This window comes from Nothobranchius furzeri, chromosome 16 (assembly GCF_043380555.1).
Source record: "Nothobranchius furzeri strain GRZ-AD chromosome 16, NfurGRZ-RIMD1, whole genome shotgun sequence".
Classification (NCBI taxonomy): domain Eukaryota; kingdom Metazoa; phylum Chordata; class Actinopteri; order Cyprinodontiformes; family Nothobranchiidae; genus Nothobranchius; species Nothobranchius furzeri.
This window is the reverse complement of record NC_091756.1, coordinates 42,801,570-42,818,189: the sequence shown is the minus strand read 5'-3', so window position 1 is coordinate 42,818,189 and position 16,620 is coordinate 42,801,570. Positions and strand designations below refer to the sequence as shown.

At 41.4% G+C, this 16,620-nt stretch overlaps 1 protein-coding gene across 2 annotated transcripts in view; it reads left to right on the top strand.

The window, feature by feature from the left end:
- The window catches only part of LOC107387781 (disintegrin and metalloproteinase domain-containing protein 12), a 147,362-nt gene that overhangs the window by 111,814 nt on the left and 18,928 nt on the right, over positions 1 to 16,620 (top strand). For both annotated transcript variants that reach the window (XM_015962959.3, XM_054749266.2), the window contains exons 10-12: positions 2,185 to 2,269; positions 4,434 to 4,582; positions 15,311 to 15,488. In XM_015962959.3, the coding sequence (XP_015818445.3) occupies positions 2,185 to 2,269; positions 4,434 to 4,582; positions 15,311 to 15,488 (412 nt within the window). The remainder of the gene's footprint in view (positions 1 to 2,184; positions 2,270 to 4,433; positions 4,583 to 15,310; positions 15,489 to 16,620) is intronic.

The following is a 16,620-nucleotide window of genomic DNA, read 5'->3' as shown; positions in this document are numbered from 1 at the left end:
AAGACACTTAACCCACCTTGCTTGCTGGTGGTGGTCGTAGGGACCGGTGGCGCCATTGTATGACAGGTCTCTCCTCTGTCAGTGTGTCCCAGGACAGCTGTAGCTACATCATAGCTCACCATCATATATAATTCACCATATAATTCTTAAAATATGGAGATGTTTGAAGAAAAGGAATATCATTATTACATTGCATTATCATTATGTTAACATTATTATAGATCTAATTGTATTAATAATATTTATTCATTTATATCATACTAAAGCCCTTATTGTCCTAAATCAAAATTCAAAAAGGAAGTTAAAGTGTTAATTTTAATAACAGGACACGAGCCACATGCTTTCAAATCAGTTTTCAAATGACTGGTTTCTGTTCTTCTGTTCAGTAAATGTTCAGTAAATATTCTTTACTTCTCTGTGACTAATTAAACAAGAAAATGTAATATTTCAAATACTTTCAGCGAGGTCAAAGAGTTTGTGTCCCATGAGACTGATGAGCTAACCACTAGTCCAAATGCACCACTTTGCTTCTTTTCTAAGAAGTTTTTTTTTCTTTTAAGGAGAAAACATGCAGAGCGTCAGGTTTGTAGTCTGTAACGAGAGCTTTGTTAATGCAGCTATCTTGAGAAATGTTCGATTTGAGAATTATCTCACATAAAAGAAACTTTCACCCCATATTTTAAGCTGTTAAACATTTTTCTCCATGAACTGAAAAATCTCTGGCATGAGAAGTGAAACCTTTCCAAAAGTACTTTTTTTCCCCTGAATCTACAACAAGGTTTCTGTGATTATTTACAAACAGGAAAATGACTAGAAACAGGAAATGTTTCCAGTGCATTGGGGTGAAATCTGTAACATTTCTCCTGATATCGCTGGTATTGCACAATGTATGCTTGTGCGAAGGTTTATAAAATAATACTTGTAGTATTAATAGTCGTGGCTTTCCTCTGATTAGCCGTTATCTTGACTGTCCTGTTTCTCCAAAGAATGGCTGATCAGGAAGCCATGCAAGATGGTAAGTATTTATACTTTTTGCACAGAAACAAGCAGTGTTCACTTAGCTGTCAGCCGATGGTTAAGCCTCGATCCAATGATGCCTTCACTATGCCCTGCTCAAGGATACACTTCATAGCACTCTGAGTAGACTACTATGTGGCGCTTAATGCACAGTATATTCTAATTTATTAAATGTTGTAAATCCATAATGTTTGATTTCCCGTGGCGGTTTTACCATTAGGCATAGGTTGGTGGCCGTCTGGGGCCCCCTTGTGTTGGGGGGCCCACTAGCCCTGACTGCTGGCACCATTTTGTTAATGCCACAACGGGCTATTCCTTTAAGATGCTGACGCACAAACAGGAAGTGATTGGTAGTCATTCCACTCCAATCCAGTTGGTGGCAGTGATGCACCAAATTGTGGTTTGCAAAGTGCCATAAGACCACAAATAAGAAGAAGAAGAAGAGAAAGCAGAAAAAGAAGAGAGGCAGGAGCGTTTGTAATAAACTTGAAATGGTAGTCAAAACATTAAGAATGAAATTGAGTAATCCTAGTGGCTCCAATAAGAGAAAGAAGCAGCTTGCTTTAAAAAAGCTGTTATCTTCACTTCCAAAAGTGATGTCGTTTTTCAAGGTAAACATCAAAAGGAAGCAGAAAAGGAAAGACAATGAAAAATGTTTAAAGGGAGGAAAACATAGACCAAAATGGAAAATAGAAGAAAAAAAAAAGAAAGGCAAAAGCACAGGAGCACTGACAAGAAGAAGAAAGCAGAGCAAATATTGAAGGCACTCAAAGGAAGAGAAAGACAGAAAAAAAGAGGAGGACTAATAAAAAGTGAAAATAACTCGTCAGAAGAGGGGAGAGTTTCACAAATCCAGTTAAAGATAAGATTGTCGAAAATTTAGTGTAAGGGGGCCCCTTGTCTGTGTTTGCCTTGGGCCCCCAAATTGCTAAATCCGCCAGTGTTTATTTGAATATAGATTTTTTATCTTGACATTTTATCTTTATTTTTGTCTTTATTCTGTAAATCCCCTTGAGTGAGTGAACTTGCTGCTGGTATGCAAAAGTGTCCCAAAAGTGGCCCAATAAAGGATTATTCTATTAAATTTTATTCTATAATTACAGCTTGGGTAGATGTTGACCTATTCTGTACTAGTCTGCATTTACAAGTGTGTGTTGGCTTTTCTAGTGGCGTGTATTTCCAAGGCACCACCATTGGGATGGCGCCCATCATGAGCATGTGCACAGTGGAGCAGTCGGGAGGAATAGTTATGGTAGGTCATACTTTAAATGATTTTTCTTCTTCCTGAGTTGAATACGTACTGCCTGTGCTGTTGATTCATTTTACCTTCATCTACCTCCATCCTACTCTGTGTGTCCTTTACTTTGTTCTCACTCTCGTCCCACAAAAACGTTCAAATTTCCCCCCTGAGTCCACGTAGAGGGAATGATTCTCAAGCTGATGTTAGCTTGTATTAACTTTGGGGCAAGCACATCATTAAATCTTATTTTACTGGAAGGCCGAATGAAGGGTATGCATAGTATCAGTGATAAATCAGTACGTATCGATTGCATGAGTGGAAATGCTTTCCTTTTTAATGAGGTGCAATAAACGAGTGAATTTAAGGTTACAGTGTACCGCGGCTGGAATAGAAATTTGCGTCGTAAATGATGACCCGTTATAGATCTGCAGTCCTATACGTTGTTGCATTAGCACAAATCATGCTATTGTTTTTCTCTTAATGTCTCTGGTACACAGAGCTTTGGTGGATGATTTACCGTCTCCTCAAAGATTGCTCTTCACTTTTATCCTACTTAAGTTGGGACTTTATTGCGATAAAATGAGTGTGCTCTTATGTGTCAGGTTCCAGATGTGAAAAGGATGCTTTTGTTGGACCAATCACAACCATGTTGTCTGAGCTGCATCCTTTTGTTTAGCAGGAACTTTTAAAGTAATGAGTTCAAAGTGCTCTTTATTATTTTTTTAGGCAGTTTCATCTTTAAAATCCTTCTCAGACATCTGGAATCTCCAGCAGTAATTGTTACGTTGATTTAATTGGTGTGGCGGGTCGCTGCTCAGATTATTTCATGATGTGTCCTCCCGAGAGCTCGGGTCTCATCTGATGCGTCTGCGTTGTTCCAGGAAACAAAGTCAGAGGTTATTGTTTTTGTTGTTGTTTTTCATTAATCCCGGGCTGCTCGGTCGGATTGTAGTGCTGACAGCAGACCCACCCCCCCACCCCCCAAAGCCCCCAGCAGAGAGCTTCGTCAGTCTGAGCTTGACTCGTGCAGCGCCACTGAATAATGCACAATGTCAGAAGATTCCAGAGGCAAGGTGCTCTGACACACGGCTCTGCATCCACGAAGAGCTGATGGCTCCCGCACCTGCATTATTTATTTGGCCTTTTCATGTGTTCATGTTCTACACACCTTTCAGGAAATCCTGGGCAGCTTTCGCTCAGCACGTTATCTTTTCCACACTTAATTTAAAACTGTTTGCTTTAAATGCTTATCTGGTTTATCTGGGATTTTCATGTCCCCCTTTTCCATATTTTTACTGGAGAGTTTTGATGTAGCAGCACATCTGGCTCCTGTCAGAATTTTTTTTAGCAAGCTGAAGGTGACAGCCAACAGTCTGCTCCCTCTTTCAGCAACACAATGTAGTGGAAACGCTCTGCTGTGCACAGATCTGCCTGAGTTGTAATTTTTTTTTTTATTTGAGCAATATGTAATCACACTCACTTGCTCTGAGACACGTTGCTGCAGTGGGTCCTATAGGGAACAACAATTTGCTTTGCATTGAATTTTTTTTTATTATAATGCTATCAAACCCGTCTGTTTCTAATTAACTTTTGTGTGTTTCTGCTTCAGAACAACCAACTGAACTGACTCAACTAGTTTTATTACGTTGCTTCTTTGCTTCAGAAATATCTAAATGAAGAACTCAGGAGTGAAAACTTTTGAGGGAAGAGTTTAGTGTTACCAATGTAGCAACTTAGTTTGTTGCTATATTTAATGAGTTTTCAGACTCTTTTTGTGAATCTTTGTTTAAAAAGCAACAAATATAGTAAATTTTCTGGCGTTCCCTCCCCCACAGCAGTCACAGGCTGCCCAATCCTCCCTCAATAAGTGTTCTAGTTGCAGGCAGAGCAGGAAGCATGAAGTCATCATCAGCCTACAAGCAGAAAAAGATGGAGGGTAGAAAGTGTGGCGTCAAAAATCAACAAAAGAAGCTCGGAACATATTTTGGGTGTATTCAATTCACTTTTTGTCACTCATGGACCATTATTCCTCTCTCCTACAGCGCCCAGTATAGTCAGGTACACATGGAAGATATGATGATGTCATTTTGCGTCTGCTGGCAACTTTTAGGACAGCTAGTGTCTCTTTCCATTCTAAGGAGTTTGTGACGCTGATTTGGCACTGTTTGACTTTTAGGATCACTCAGACAATCCCCTGGGAGCTGCAGTCACTCTGGCCCATGAACTGGGACATAACTTTGGAATGAACCATGACACGCCGGAGAGGGGGTGTGGCTGCAGAGTGACAGTGGACCACGGAGGCTGCATCATGACTCCTTCCACTGGGTAAGCTGCGTTGTTCATCTGTTCAGTTAAAACTCAGCATGTCTACAAGATAAATGACTGATGATGTAATTTAGTGGTTCTCCCTCCAAAAACGCTGATTAAGATCCTAGGTAAACATCATTCTGCATGCTCTCCTTTTGCAATTTATTGTCTGTTGAGTGGTAAGCAAATGAGGCCTTTTTCATTGTTGGGCCGTTAGGTTTTATAGCAGATTCGACAGCTGTGCTAATGTCCCGAAGCCATTGCACTCCATCTGAATGGGATATCAACGGTTCATTGGCAGTGCACGGTCAGGACGGCACCGTTTCCCAAACGACAATACAAACTATTTGATTCTTCATCTTATGTGCAACACAAATATGAGATAACAGTGGTGTCAGCACAACTGTTCCTACGTCTAAGTGAAAATCAAGACTAACTTCCTGCCTGTGCATTGAGTCGTCTAACATCACAGTCAGCTCTGCAGATGCTCGGGGATGCTCTGAGTGGAAAACAACTGCAGCTGAGTTCTCCTGGTGCGTGGGAGCTGCAGACGGGAAACATCTCTCTGTGTTTGATTTGGACCAGAACCACCAAAAGCACAGGAACACTACTTTCAATTATAGACTCACCAAACAGCATGGAGGGATGAGGCTTGCAGCTTTATATTTAACCTTGACAGAGGGTATTCTTGGGTACCGGCTTAAAAAGGCAAAACACTCAGCATAAAAAGAGAATACATGTTTGCTGAAGCGTGAATAAAATGCTTTTGTCTGTCAGTCATTCTCCTGGTCTGCCTGTCCTCCCTTTTCACAAAATATTAGAGTGAAGCTATTCTTTGATATGCATGCAACTTTAATATCTGAAAATCCCCCTGCAGCCTCATATTAATAGTTAACTACCTCTGAAAACTTTCTGCTGTACAGTCTTTATCTCCTTAAATCTATCTGGACCAAAGGGCACATGTGGCAGTGATGAATATCTCTGGATGGGAGGGAAAGTAAAAGAAATCATAAAACAGGAAGTAAAATAAAAGATGCCACTTTTTATGTTGTCTGTCCACCACTGGGGTGATTTTGATACTCCCATCGACAGGTGAAAAAAGACTCCAGATTTTTCCATCCACCCATTTTATGAACCCGCTTGTCCACGCAGGGTCGCGGGGGGGGGGGGGGGGGTGCCTATCTCAAGCGGTCAACGGGCAATCAGGCGGGGTACACCCTGGACAGAGAGCCAGTCCATCGCAGGGCAACACAGAGACACACAGTACAAACAGCCATGCACACACACACTCACACCTGAGGACAATTTAGACAGACCAATTAACCTAACAGTCATGTTTTTGGACTGTGGGAGGAAGCCGGAGTACCCAGAGAGAACCCACGCATGCACAGGGAGAACATGCTAACTCCATGCAGAAAGATCCCAGGCCGGGAAGCAAACCTAGGACCTTCTTGCTGCAAGGCAACAGCTCTAACCACTGTGCAGCCCTCCAAAGTTTTATTTATTTTTTTGTCCATAAAGCAAAGTTATATATAAAAAAAAATGATAGTTTGACACAAGAAAAACATCTTATTTTTGCTTGATTCATTCCAGATCAGGAAAGATTCTTCTTTAGTCGGTCTCAGTCCATGAATCAGGGTTCAGACCTTTTGTTCTGTAACATTTGTTTATCTTTTATTTTAATGAGAGAGGAAGAATCTAATCATTCTTTCTAATCTGATCTGAAGCACGTCACGCCCGCCCGGTCTTATCATCGCTTCAATGATACGAGGTCCAGTTGTTCAACTAGCGTGGTGTGTTGGGGTGATTAGTCGGATGTTGGCGGGGGACAATTAAACTAAAAGCTGTTCCTGGGCCAGCAGCACATCTGCAAAGAGTACAGCTTGTTTCCTGCTCTAACCAGCCATTTGTTGTCCACTTTTCTCCTCGTCCTTCTCTCCATTCTCTCATGAAGCTCTAAACAGGAACTGGTGATTCATATCTGAGATTGTCTCCTGAAAGCACACAGGCACGTCAGACACCGACACAGAAACAAGCATCATGTACACAAATCTATCTGTAAGAAAACCATCTTTCCATAATGCTCCATGCTGTTTGGTGCTAGAATGTCAGTTCACCTTCTTTGTGCTCCTTCCTCGGTTCTGGAGCCGTTGTAGATAGCTGGTCTTGATTTGGTATGGGGGTTTCAGCCAAATTAAAGAGTAATTCTGAGTGTTGTCTCAAAAACGTAAACACAATCATTACAGCAGGGTGTTGGCCATTTTTAACTTAAATATCCTGAAAAGCTGCAACATTATTTTTTTCATAAAGTACTATCAGTACCAAGTTTTTCAAATAATTGTTTGATTGAGGTAATAAAGAGCCACTTTAGAGGGGCTGGAGTCCAGAGCAGCAGGCAGCAGACTAGCTGTTAGCCCATCCATCTTTTATACTGTGGGTAAGATGGGAATTATTCACAAGTTTTACACAGAAACGCAGCATAAATTCTCTGAATGTCATTTCAACTGTGAGGTGAGAGGGCCCTTCTCATGGTAGGATACTCTGAGTTCCTCTGACTCCTCCCCTTCCTGGTCATTCTGAGGAAGCTTCTCCTGGCCTGTCTAAAGAAGCAACACCTTTTTAGAGGTAGTTTAGGAAATAGGTTGGTGTTAAATCAAATAATTGCTTTTATATTATCAAAAATGCTGAAAGGTCTGAAAGAGAGGTCCTGCCTCAAGTGGAGTGGAGTGGTATCTTGGGATCTTGTTCACGTGTGAGGGAAGAGGGGAGCGGGAGATCGACAGGCGGATTGGGGTAGTGTCTGCAGTGATGCGGACGCTGAACCAGTCTGTTGTGGTGAAGAAGGAGCTGAACCAGAAGGCAAGACTTTCGATTTACCGGTCGATCTACATCCCAACCCTCACCTATGGTCACAATCTTTGGGTAGTGACCGAAAGAACAAGATTGCAGATACAAGCAGCCGAAATGAGTTTCCTCTGGAGGGTGGCCGGGCTCAGCCGTAGAGATGGGGTGAGGCCTCTGGTTAGGATGCCCCATTCCTGGGGTGGTGTTTTGGGTGTGTCCTGCCAGTGCGTCTCTAATCTGGTCTGGGGAAGGCCGTGGGGGGACAGGGAGAGGGCTGTCTGGGATGCCCTGCTCAGGATGTTGCCCTCGCAAACCGGACCCGGATAACCGGAGGAAGGTGAACATACAAAGACTCTGTAATTAATTTGATAATCCCAATTTATGATTCATTTGTTGAATTTTCCTCATTTCAAAGTGAAAGCTATTATTTATGGTTATAAACATTTAGAGTTTAATTGAGGCAGAGCGCCTTTTTTAAACCCGCGTAACTAACTCAGGCTCTCACACACACTGCTGCTTTTGGAGTTCAACCTGTTTTCTGGAACAAACCCCCTGGTGTTCCCACTGAGCTTTTCACTGTCAAAGTTTGGGAAATAAAACTGGCAACTTCTGTAAGGTTTACCATTTTAAAAAAGCGGCAAACAAGGGGAAAAATATCCGCCAGGGCCCATAAATGTGAGGATTACTGAAGGGAATGCAGGTTGCATTCGGAATCAATCATAACTTTGCAAAAGTCTGCCTAAATCGAGTTGTGTTCAAGCTTTTTCATTCCATTGAGCTGCAAATGCTCCTGATACAAGTCAGTTAAATTACATATAAAATAATTTTCACTTCATTTTGTGTTGTATTTATTAAAAATAGATTTTTATTTAACCAGAAGATGAGACTCTTGAGAATAAAAAGCACTTTTTGAAGAGAATTTTAAATGAACGCAGCACTTCTGTTGAGTGACTCACACATGCCGAGCTGTTGACGGACATGTGTGCCTGCTGACTAATCTGAAATGATAAAAATGCCGGTCCAAAGGATGGAATTAAGATGTGCCTGGTGCTCCGTCTCTGTAAGACAGCAGCTCAGTACTTTTATACCTTCTTTAATTAGATCTGTTGGGAAATCGGTGAGAAAATGCTCTTTAGTTCTTACTTATATGGGCCAACACCATCACCCAGCATTCAGGCTCCACCAGTACCTGTTGTGGTTTGTAGTGGTGATATATCAGAACCACATTTGTCAAAGTCAGATATAAACTGGTGTCATCTACATTTGTGTCATAACAGATGTTTTGTTATGTAATAAAACTTATTATAACAAGGTCACAGTTTTTAACGGAAGTTGTGAAACATTTGGAAAAGAAGATGTCTGTGAGCACTGAGAGGATTTATTTAGAAAAGTCTTAGTGATTTACCTTTTTGGCTTCATTATTGTCATTATCTTGGCTGCTTGTTGTCTAAAGATGATGGGTTACTTTTTTCTGAGATGACGTGGAAATGGTCTGATAGTTGAGTTTCTTCCAGGTATCAGACTGTTGAGTTAATGAGGAATTTCTTTTCTTTAAATAATGGATCTTGTTTTCCAAAGCCAACAGGTTATTTACCTCGTTATGTTGAGATAATGAATAAATCGATTTTATCTCAAAACAACAGAGCTCGATTTCTAGAGATCATTTTCTTTGCTATATCCTAAACAAACAGTTCATGTTGTTATCTCAGTATAATGCTTGTTATAAAGTATATATTATGTCAAAATAATATGTTAATACATAAATTTCCTTCTTAAAAAATTCTGATTTCAGTGAATAAAATAAACCATTTAGACCTAAAACAGAGAGGCTCCTCCATCAGCCATCAGGACAAGCCCGCTGGCAACTTATTCAGGCTGAAAATGAGAACTATCTGTCATCAAAGCATTAAAATAATAAATCCTCTAAATGTAAGTACAAGTGAAACAGGATTCAGCACAAGAAACACTCATTTATGCAATATTTTCATTTAGTAATTTTGATAAAGCAGAGCTCTTTCCCCTTAAGAAACATCTCTTTATGGAGATAGGCAACTGCTTCAGTAGACACGTTTAGGGGGTAAAATGTGCTAAAAAGCAGTGCTAGAAGGTTTTTCCTTGGATTCTCTGTGATCTCTAGACTCTAAAGACATACTAATAATGAGAAGAGGTCTCTGCTCTCTAAATTTGGGTTAAAAGGCCTTGAATATTTCAAAGAGACAATTAGCCTTTTGAGCTCAGTAACCACTAATGACAAGGGCCTTTTCCACTTGGTCTGCAAAGGAATTAGCATTACCAAACTTTTATTTTTTTTGTTGTAGATTAATAATTCATGATATGTTTACCCATTACTGTATTTACCCAGGCTGCATATTGGCACAGTGGGCTGGCATTGTTGCGTAGGGTTAGGTACATTTCTGCATCATTCTTCCTGTGCATGCAGAGGCTTTCTCCTGCAGGATGTTGGGTAAATGCAACTCTTATTCAACTGTAGGTGCTTGTCTGAATGGTTGTTTCTTTGACCCTGAGATGGATTGGTGACCCGTTCGAGGTGTTTTCCACCTTTTAACTAATGACCACTAGTGAAGAGGCCCAGGCCCCCACGACTCTGAACAGGATCACTATTGGACAGAAATGCATGGACTTTTTTCTTTTATTAGAGGTGCGCTGTTCCATTTTTTCATTTTAGTGGACATTTCACAGAAAAACTTGCGAAATCTGGAGTGCTTTAGGTGTTCAGAAATATATGGAGTTCTTTAATAATCAAAGACTGGTTCTAATTCATTATTTATACCTTATACACCGCCGGTTCACAACAAGAGTTGTCTCAAGGCACTTCACTGACTTGTTGTGTTAGAGACTTCACAGCAATCCTCATACTAAGTAAGCATGTAGTGACAGTAGAGAGGAAAACTCCCTTTTTACAGGAAGAAACCTCCAATCACATAATCCTACCTAAAAACCCTAACAACGATCGCTGTGAGCTGCTGGATTTCTTTGAGTCTTATCTCTCCGGTTCCATCCCAGCATGGGTCAGGTCACACATACAGACCTCTGACACAGCTGCAAAAGTCTTGTCCTTCTGTTGCAAATATTTCTTTAAATGATTTACCTTAAAACACAGTTCAACTGAAGCTTAGTACTGACTCTGTATGTGCACAAAAGAGTTCAGACATTAAAAATAAAACTAAGGCAGAACAACGAGGAGCTCAGAAGTGAGCACAACTCGTTTCAAATTAGGAACAGGCTGAGAACAAGCCTAATCCTGCAGACTCCTGCTCCAGCTCTCCTTATGGGGCGGATGGTTGGTTGTTCACAGCAGCACCTTTACTGGAACCTCCAGATGTGCCAGCCCTAACTGGCACTGAAAGTGGCTCTCGGGACTGCAGCTGCTAAATGCCATCCAGTGTAATTCATCAGTGCCTTTTCCTTTTCACACACATTATTTCCGATCCTTCCCCAGAGCGGTTGCAGGGTAAACCAATTATGTGTGCGTTGCCGCTCATAAAGAACAGCTGGATCCCTGCTTGTGTACTTCAGAGTTACTGGAAGAAAAAAATGGGAAAAGAAAACAAGGATGTGAGTGTTTGTCATGAATTGCTTCTGCTCATAATTGAAGACTGGGGCTGAGTTCATGGAAATTGAGTGATTGTGTGTGTGTGTGGGGGGGGGGGGGGAGTACAAAACATGACCAAGCAATTTCAGCTCTGGCTTTCAGGGCAAAAGGAAATGAACTACAGAAGTTGCTAAGGAACCCTCCTGTTGAACAGAAACCTGGTCAGCTGTCAGAGAAAAGACTGAAGACTCTCAATTATTGCTATTATTGCAGCTTTCCTATTGCTGTCTAATTTAACATAATATTGTCATTACATACCTTCTGTGATCTCCTGCTTTAATCCAAAGTGTTTGAAGATCTGCTTTGAGGTACAGACTTTCAACCAAAACAGCCTGTGGATGAGGTGGACTGGGGAGGGGGTCATCAACATGAGTTGATGTAAGCTGCCTCCAAACATCAAAGATGTGCCAAGAGTGAGGTCATGTCAGAGCCATCACAGTCTCGGGACATGTTCAAAACTCTTTGATGTGGAAAATTTGAGAAAAACACCTTTTTAAAGGGTTACCATATCTGAGCAACATGGAGGAATCTCCTCCCTGCAAGTCTGGAATGGACAAATCCAGTGGATTTCAGATTTAGGTCCAAGCTTGCACAAGTAACTGCTATAACCACATTTAAACCCACATATCAATATTTTTAAACATCTCATTGAGTTACAAATACACTAAAAGTGTCCTGTGGGATTTTCCGTGCTGATACAGGCGCTTATGGACTTTTTTACCCAGAGTACGACTTACAAGGCATTCATAGTGACCACTGCCAGTGTATTAATGTATGAATTAAACGAGTGTTCAAAACCTTTGAAAATCACATCAACATATTAGACCTTTTTGAATTTTCCTCATATATTTTAATAAAGTTCAGTAAAGTCCAGTGTATGTTTTTGAAGTCACTACCATCAAGTGGAGCTAATATCACTGATATTGTGCACATGAAACACATGAACACATGAAAAGTAATTTAGCATAAGCAGATAAATTCTTTTTTTTTTTGAGAAATATTACATGAAGTTAATAATAAAACAATGCTTTTTTGAAAACTGATAAAAACTAAGTTATGTTTTTGCTAATGAACTCTATCAGTCAAAGCTTTATTTATAAAGCGCCTTCCGCAACCCTGTCAGGAAGCCCAAAGCGCTGAACATGGTTCAGTTGAAGGTAAATATATTGAATAAATCAAAAATAAAAGCAATTCAAATTACAAAATACAAATTACAAAATAGGTGAAACATTCTGGTACAGGACAGATGTGTAAAACAATGGATTTAGTGAACCAATGAAAACTGTGAAATAAATTCAACATAAAAGAGGGCCAAAATCAAACATGTTCTGGAAACGCCAAGCGGAGGAGGTGTGTTTTTAGGCGACTCTTAAAGACTGGCAGAGATGGGGACAGCCTAACTGAGGGTGGCAACTGGTTCCAGAGTGACGGTGCTAGGACTGAGAAAGCCCGGTCCCCGCGAGTGCGACACCTAGAACGAAGGACAGCGAGCAGGCCTTGGTCAGAGGAGCGCAGAGTGCGTGATGGGGAATGTCTGTTCAGGAGTGTGGCCAGATAGGGGGAGCACTACCCTGGAAGAAATGATAAACAAAGACGAGGAGTCTGAATTGTGAACGATGGCAAACCGGAAGCCAGTGCAGGGAGGCCAGAACCGGACTGATGTGGTCCCGTTTCCTGGTCCCAGTCAGGAACCTGGCTGCGCTGTTCTGCACAACCTGTAGGCGACGCAGTGATGACTGACACAACCCTGCATAGAGAGAGTTGCAGTAGTCAAGCCTAGAAATTACAAAGGCATGCAGTACCCTCTCCAGGTGGGCTCTCGACAGCATGGGCTTGATTTTTGCAAGGCGTCTCAGGTGAAAGAAACTGGACTGGATCACAGAATTGATGTGAGCATCAAATTTAAGTCCAGCATCATATTTCACCCCCAAACTGGTAAACTCTATGTGAACCTTGAACTACAGGCTATTAAAAATTTCTACACGACCCATGATTAGACATAAATTACGGTCACTTTAGTTCATTTTTCTTTTTAAAGAGCAAGCCACTCCCAAATCGCCTTTTTTGCTGATAAACTTTATAAACGAGTGTCTAATTGTGCTGAAGACATGTTTAGTCAATAATTTGGCACTTAAGTGCATCTTAGTTCAAATTTAAATATTCTGTCTAAAACAGTCAGTGTTGTGCCGTCTTTGAATTTACATCTGCCCTGACTATTGACTTACCCTGGTTTCACACTGAAAGCATCAGCGGGGTGGAATGGCAGCAGAACATCACAACTTCATATAGAATCAAATTATAGTCTATGGACTGTTTCAAATCAGCAGCGACAGCAATTTCCAGGCACGTCCCAGAAGCAGCACGCCGCGCCGCGCCGCTAAAGATAGAATCGGGTTCTATTTTTGCCACGTGCCGCTTATGGGATACGTCAATTTCTGCCGTTAACATAAGGCTAGACATGAAATCACACACGGTTTCATTGTAAAATCACTGGTGAATTTCAAAATAAAAGTGCTGCAGCAATGTCATTTCATACATATGAAGCTTACGTGTGACCCAACGGTTTATTTACTCCCTGCATTGTTCCAGAAGTGCAGTGGTGTGTTTTTCATGGCTTTAATCCTGGCAGTGGAGAGGAACAACATCATATATGACATTAAACAGCGATATCAAACGTGATTTACTTCTTTTTGGTTTAATGGCGGATTGCAAAAACAAACCATGACCTGAAGTCTCGAGGGATCTTGTGATCTTGCGAGTCTGGCGAACAGCACAGCGAGGAAGCTTTGCCTCTGTCAAGGCTCTCCCGGTGTGAAAAGGGCCGCTTAGAAGTTTGCCAGATAAGAGGTACACAATGACGTTAGCTTGTTCCATATGATGTCACAGTGTCGTTGTGATCCTGTGTGTGTGTGTGTGTGTGTGTGTGTGTGTGTGTGTGTGTGTGTGTGTGTGTGTGTGTGTGTGTGTGTGTGTGTGTTTATTAATGGCTCCGCCCTCTCGGTCTGCCAGACAACAGCATTTGTTACATTTTTTTTAAATAGGAAGTGGGAGTGGAGTAACACTCTAGTAAGTGGTGACTTGCCCTTTAAACTGCACCCTAGAGACACTCTGCAACCTCTCCATGCTCTACTTGTCAGCAGCATGTTTCCACAACAATCCTGCCAGAAAAGCCACATTTGCCATCCTGGCATGGCCGTATTGGACCAAGTCAAGGTGTAGCTATTTATTAGAAAATCACATTGTGCTATGCTGATGGTCTGTAGGGATTCTGACATAGGTCTGAACTCCAGCATCCAAACCTGAATCACCATCACAGTCCTCTAAACTAGATATACACAAGCTTTTACTGAACACTAACTTTAAATTTTAACATTCAGTTATGGAGTTTATTCCGGCTGCTCCTGCTGGCTGCATGCTCTACTTTTTTAAATGCTAACTGCAGAAATTATTAGAAATCCTGCTCCAGTGACAAAAAAAGGAAAATCACAAGCAAAGGCGAGAAAGTCAACCTTTTCCAGCTGGAAAGTGAGTGGCAGAGGTGCGGAGGGATGATTGATGGCATACTTCACAATGCACATTTCTAAATTTCAAGGGCCCTTTATGTAGCTTGTTGAAAGAGCCGACCTGAATCTCACTCTTACTGTCACTTACCTGTGTGCACGGAGACAAGTGCAGCTATAAATGGGAAGATTTCATACAGATTCACCTATAAAATTCAGCCTCATGCTGGCTCTTATAACATTTGTGGAGTTATTAAAAATCTCATACGGTGCTTTTGTATCCAGTGTAGAGAAGGAGATCAGATCTGCACACATTCCTGCACGTTTTACATGCACTCTTTCATCCGAGGTTCTCTCTTATCACAGAAGAGCTCAATAAAGCCACATGAGCTTTTGGAAAGCACAGCCTTGAGTTGTGTGCTTTTCCTGCAGAACCAAAATCAGTACTAAGCACCCACAGCCCCCATGTTCCCCTAGCAAAGGAAGCACTTTTTTGGTTTAGTTTGCCTCGTAAAACGTGTCTAATCATATCTTCCTCCTCTCAAGTTTATCATGTCGTGAATGACTGAGAAGCTACACCAACGTCCTTACATGTGGGGAGCAGAGTTTGTGCTGTTTGCATGCTGATGGAGCTTTGGAGAAGCTCCTGAGCCCTGCCAGTCAATTCATTTTGTGATTAGCAGTAATTATCACTGATCACATCAGACTAAGGAAGAACCTTGAGGGGGACCTCAGTCATCTTCCTCCTTGAACTACTTGTCACTCTCGATTCCTCTCTCTCACTCACAGGTATCCATTCCCCACAGTGTTCAGCAGCTGCAGCAAGAAGGACCTGATGGCTAGTTTTGAGAAAGGCGTTGGGATGTGTCTGTTTAACATGCCGGAGCTTAAGGTGCTCTATGGTGGGCAGAAATGTGGCAACGGCTACGTGGAGGAGGGAGAGGAGTGTGACTGTGGAGAACTAGAGGTGAGGCGGATCTAAAAAAAATGCACACAAAAAAGAGTTTGGTTGTTTATTTCATGTTTGCAGCTCTTCATTTCACTCGAACATGATTTAGGTGTAATGGCTTTAGTTGCAAATAAATGTAACTTCAGAAAATATGTATTTAAAGTAAAACTAAACAGTATCCGCATCTCTCTCCTACTGGTTGAAAGCAGAATTACAACTGTCGTAAACAACATCAGCCTGCTGTAGCTAACGCTAAAGACAAGCTAACATTAACATGAAGACAGTCTTATTAAATGAGCCAGGAATGAAAAAGATCCACACTGTTGGACATAAAATATTATTACTTACAAGCCCAGCTGCAACAAAGCCAGGTCATCATCAGTCTATGATTTTGTAGCCTCCTTTAGCTCCCTCAAACTAGGTCAGCAAACTGAGAAAGCTAACTGCTAGCCTTTACATTAGCTACAAGCACAGAAAATAGCAAACAGCCATTAAGCAGATAAAGAGTGCCGCCTAGAACACTTCTCTGCTCACGGGCTGCAGGGCTCGTGTGAAGTTGGCTAAGTTTCTACACAATCACTGAATGCCACTTTTAACCCTCCCACTGTCTTCATGGGTGATCCCACGAGGAAAGTTGACCATTGAGCAGGATTGATGGTTTATCCCTTGAGGTCCACGTGGCAGGGGTGAGGTGGTACTCACTCCTCACCCTTGGCACATGGACCCAAGGGATAAACCATCAACCTTGCTCACTGGTCAACTTTCCTTTTGGGGTCACACCCATTAGGACAGTGGGAGGGTTAAAGAAATGTATTCAAGTGTTCAAATCTGCTTAGTGAAACTTTAAATCAGTTCTAAAAATGATCATCATTATTAATTATTTTTGTGAAAAAGTCACATTTTTGAGCTTCTTTCTGTGTTTTTTATTTATTTCTATTTACCTTTTTTTATCCTGCTAAGGGGCTCAAGGTTGTCTTGTCCATTCTCAACTGCATGCAAAAAAGATATGAACCCGGACGTAAACAGACCTTTTTGTTTTTGTTGTGTATGTTTGAATGGTTTTAAAAGGAGTTTGACTGAAGCCGGTGTTGCTGTGTCACCACCTGGTTCAAACATTACAAAATGGCAAAGAAATCTATTTTAGGATCTT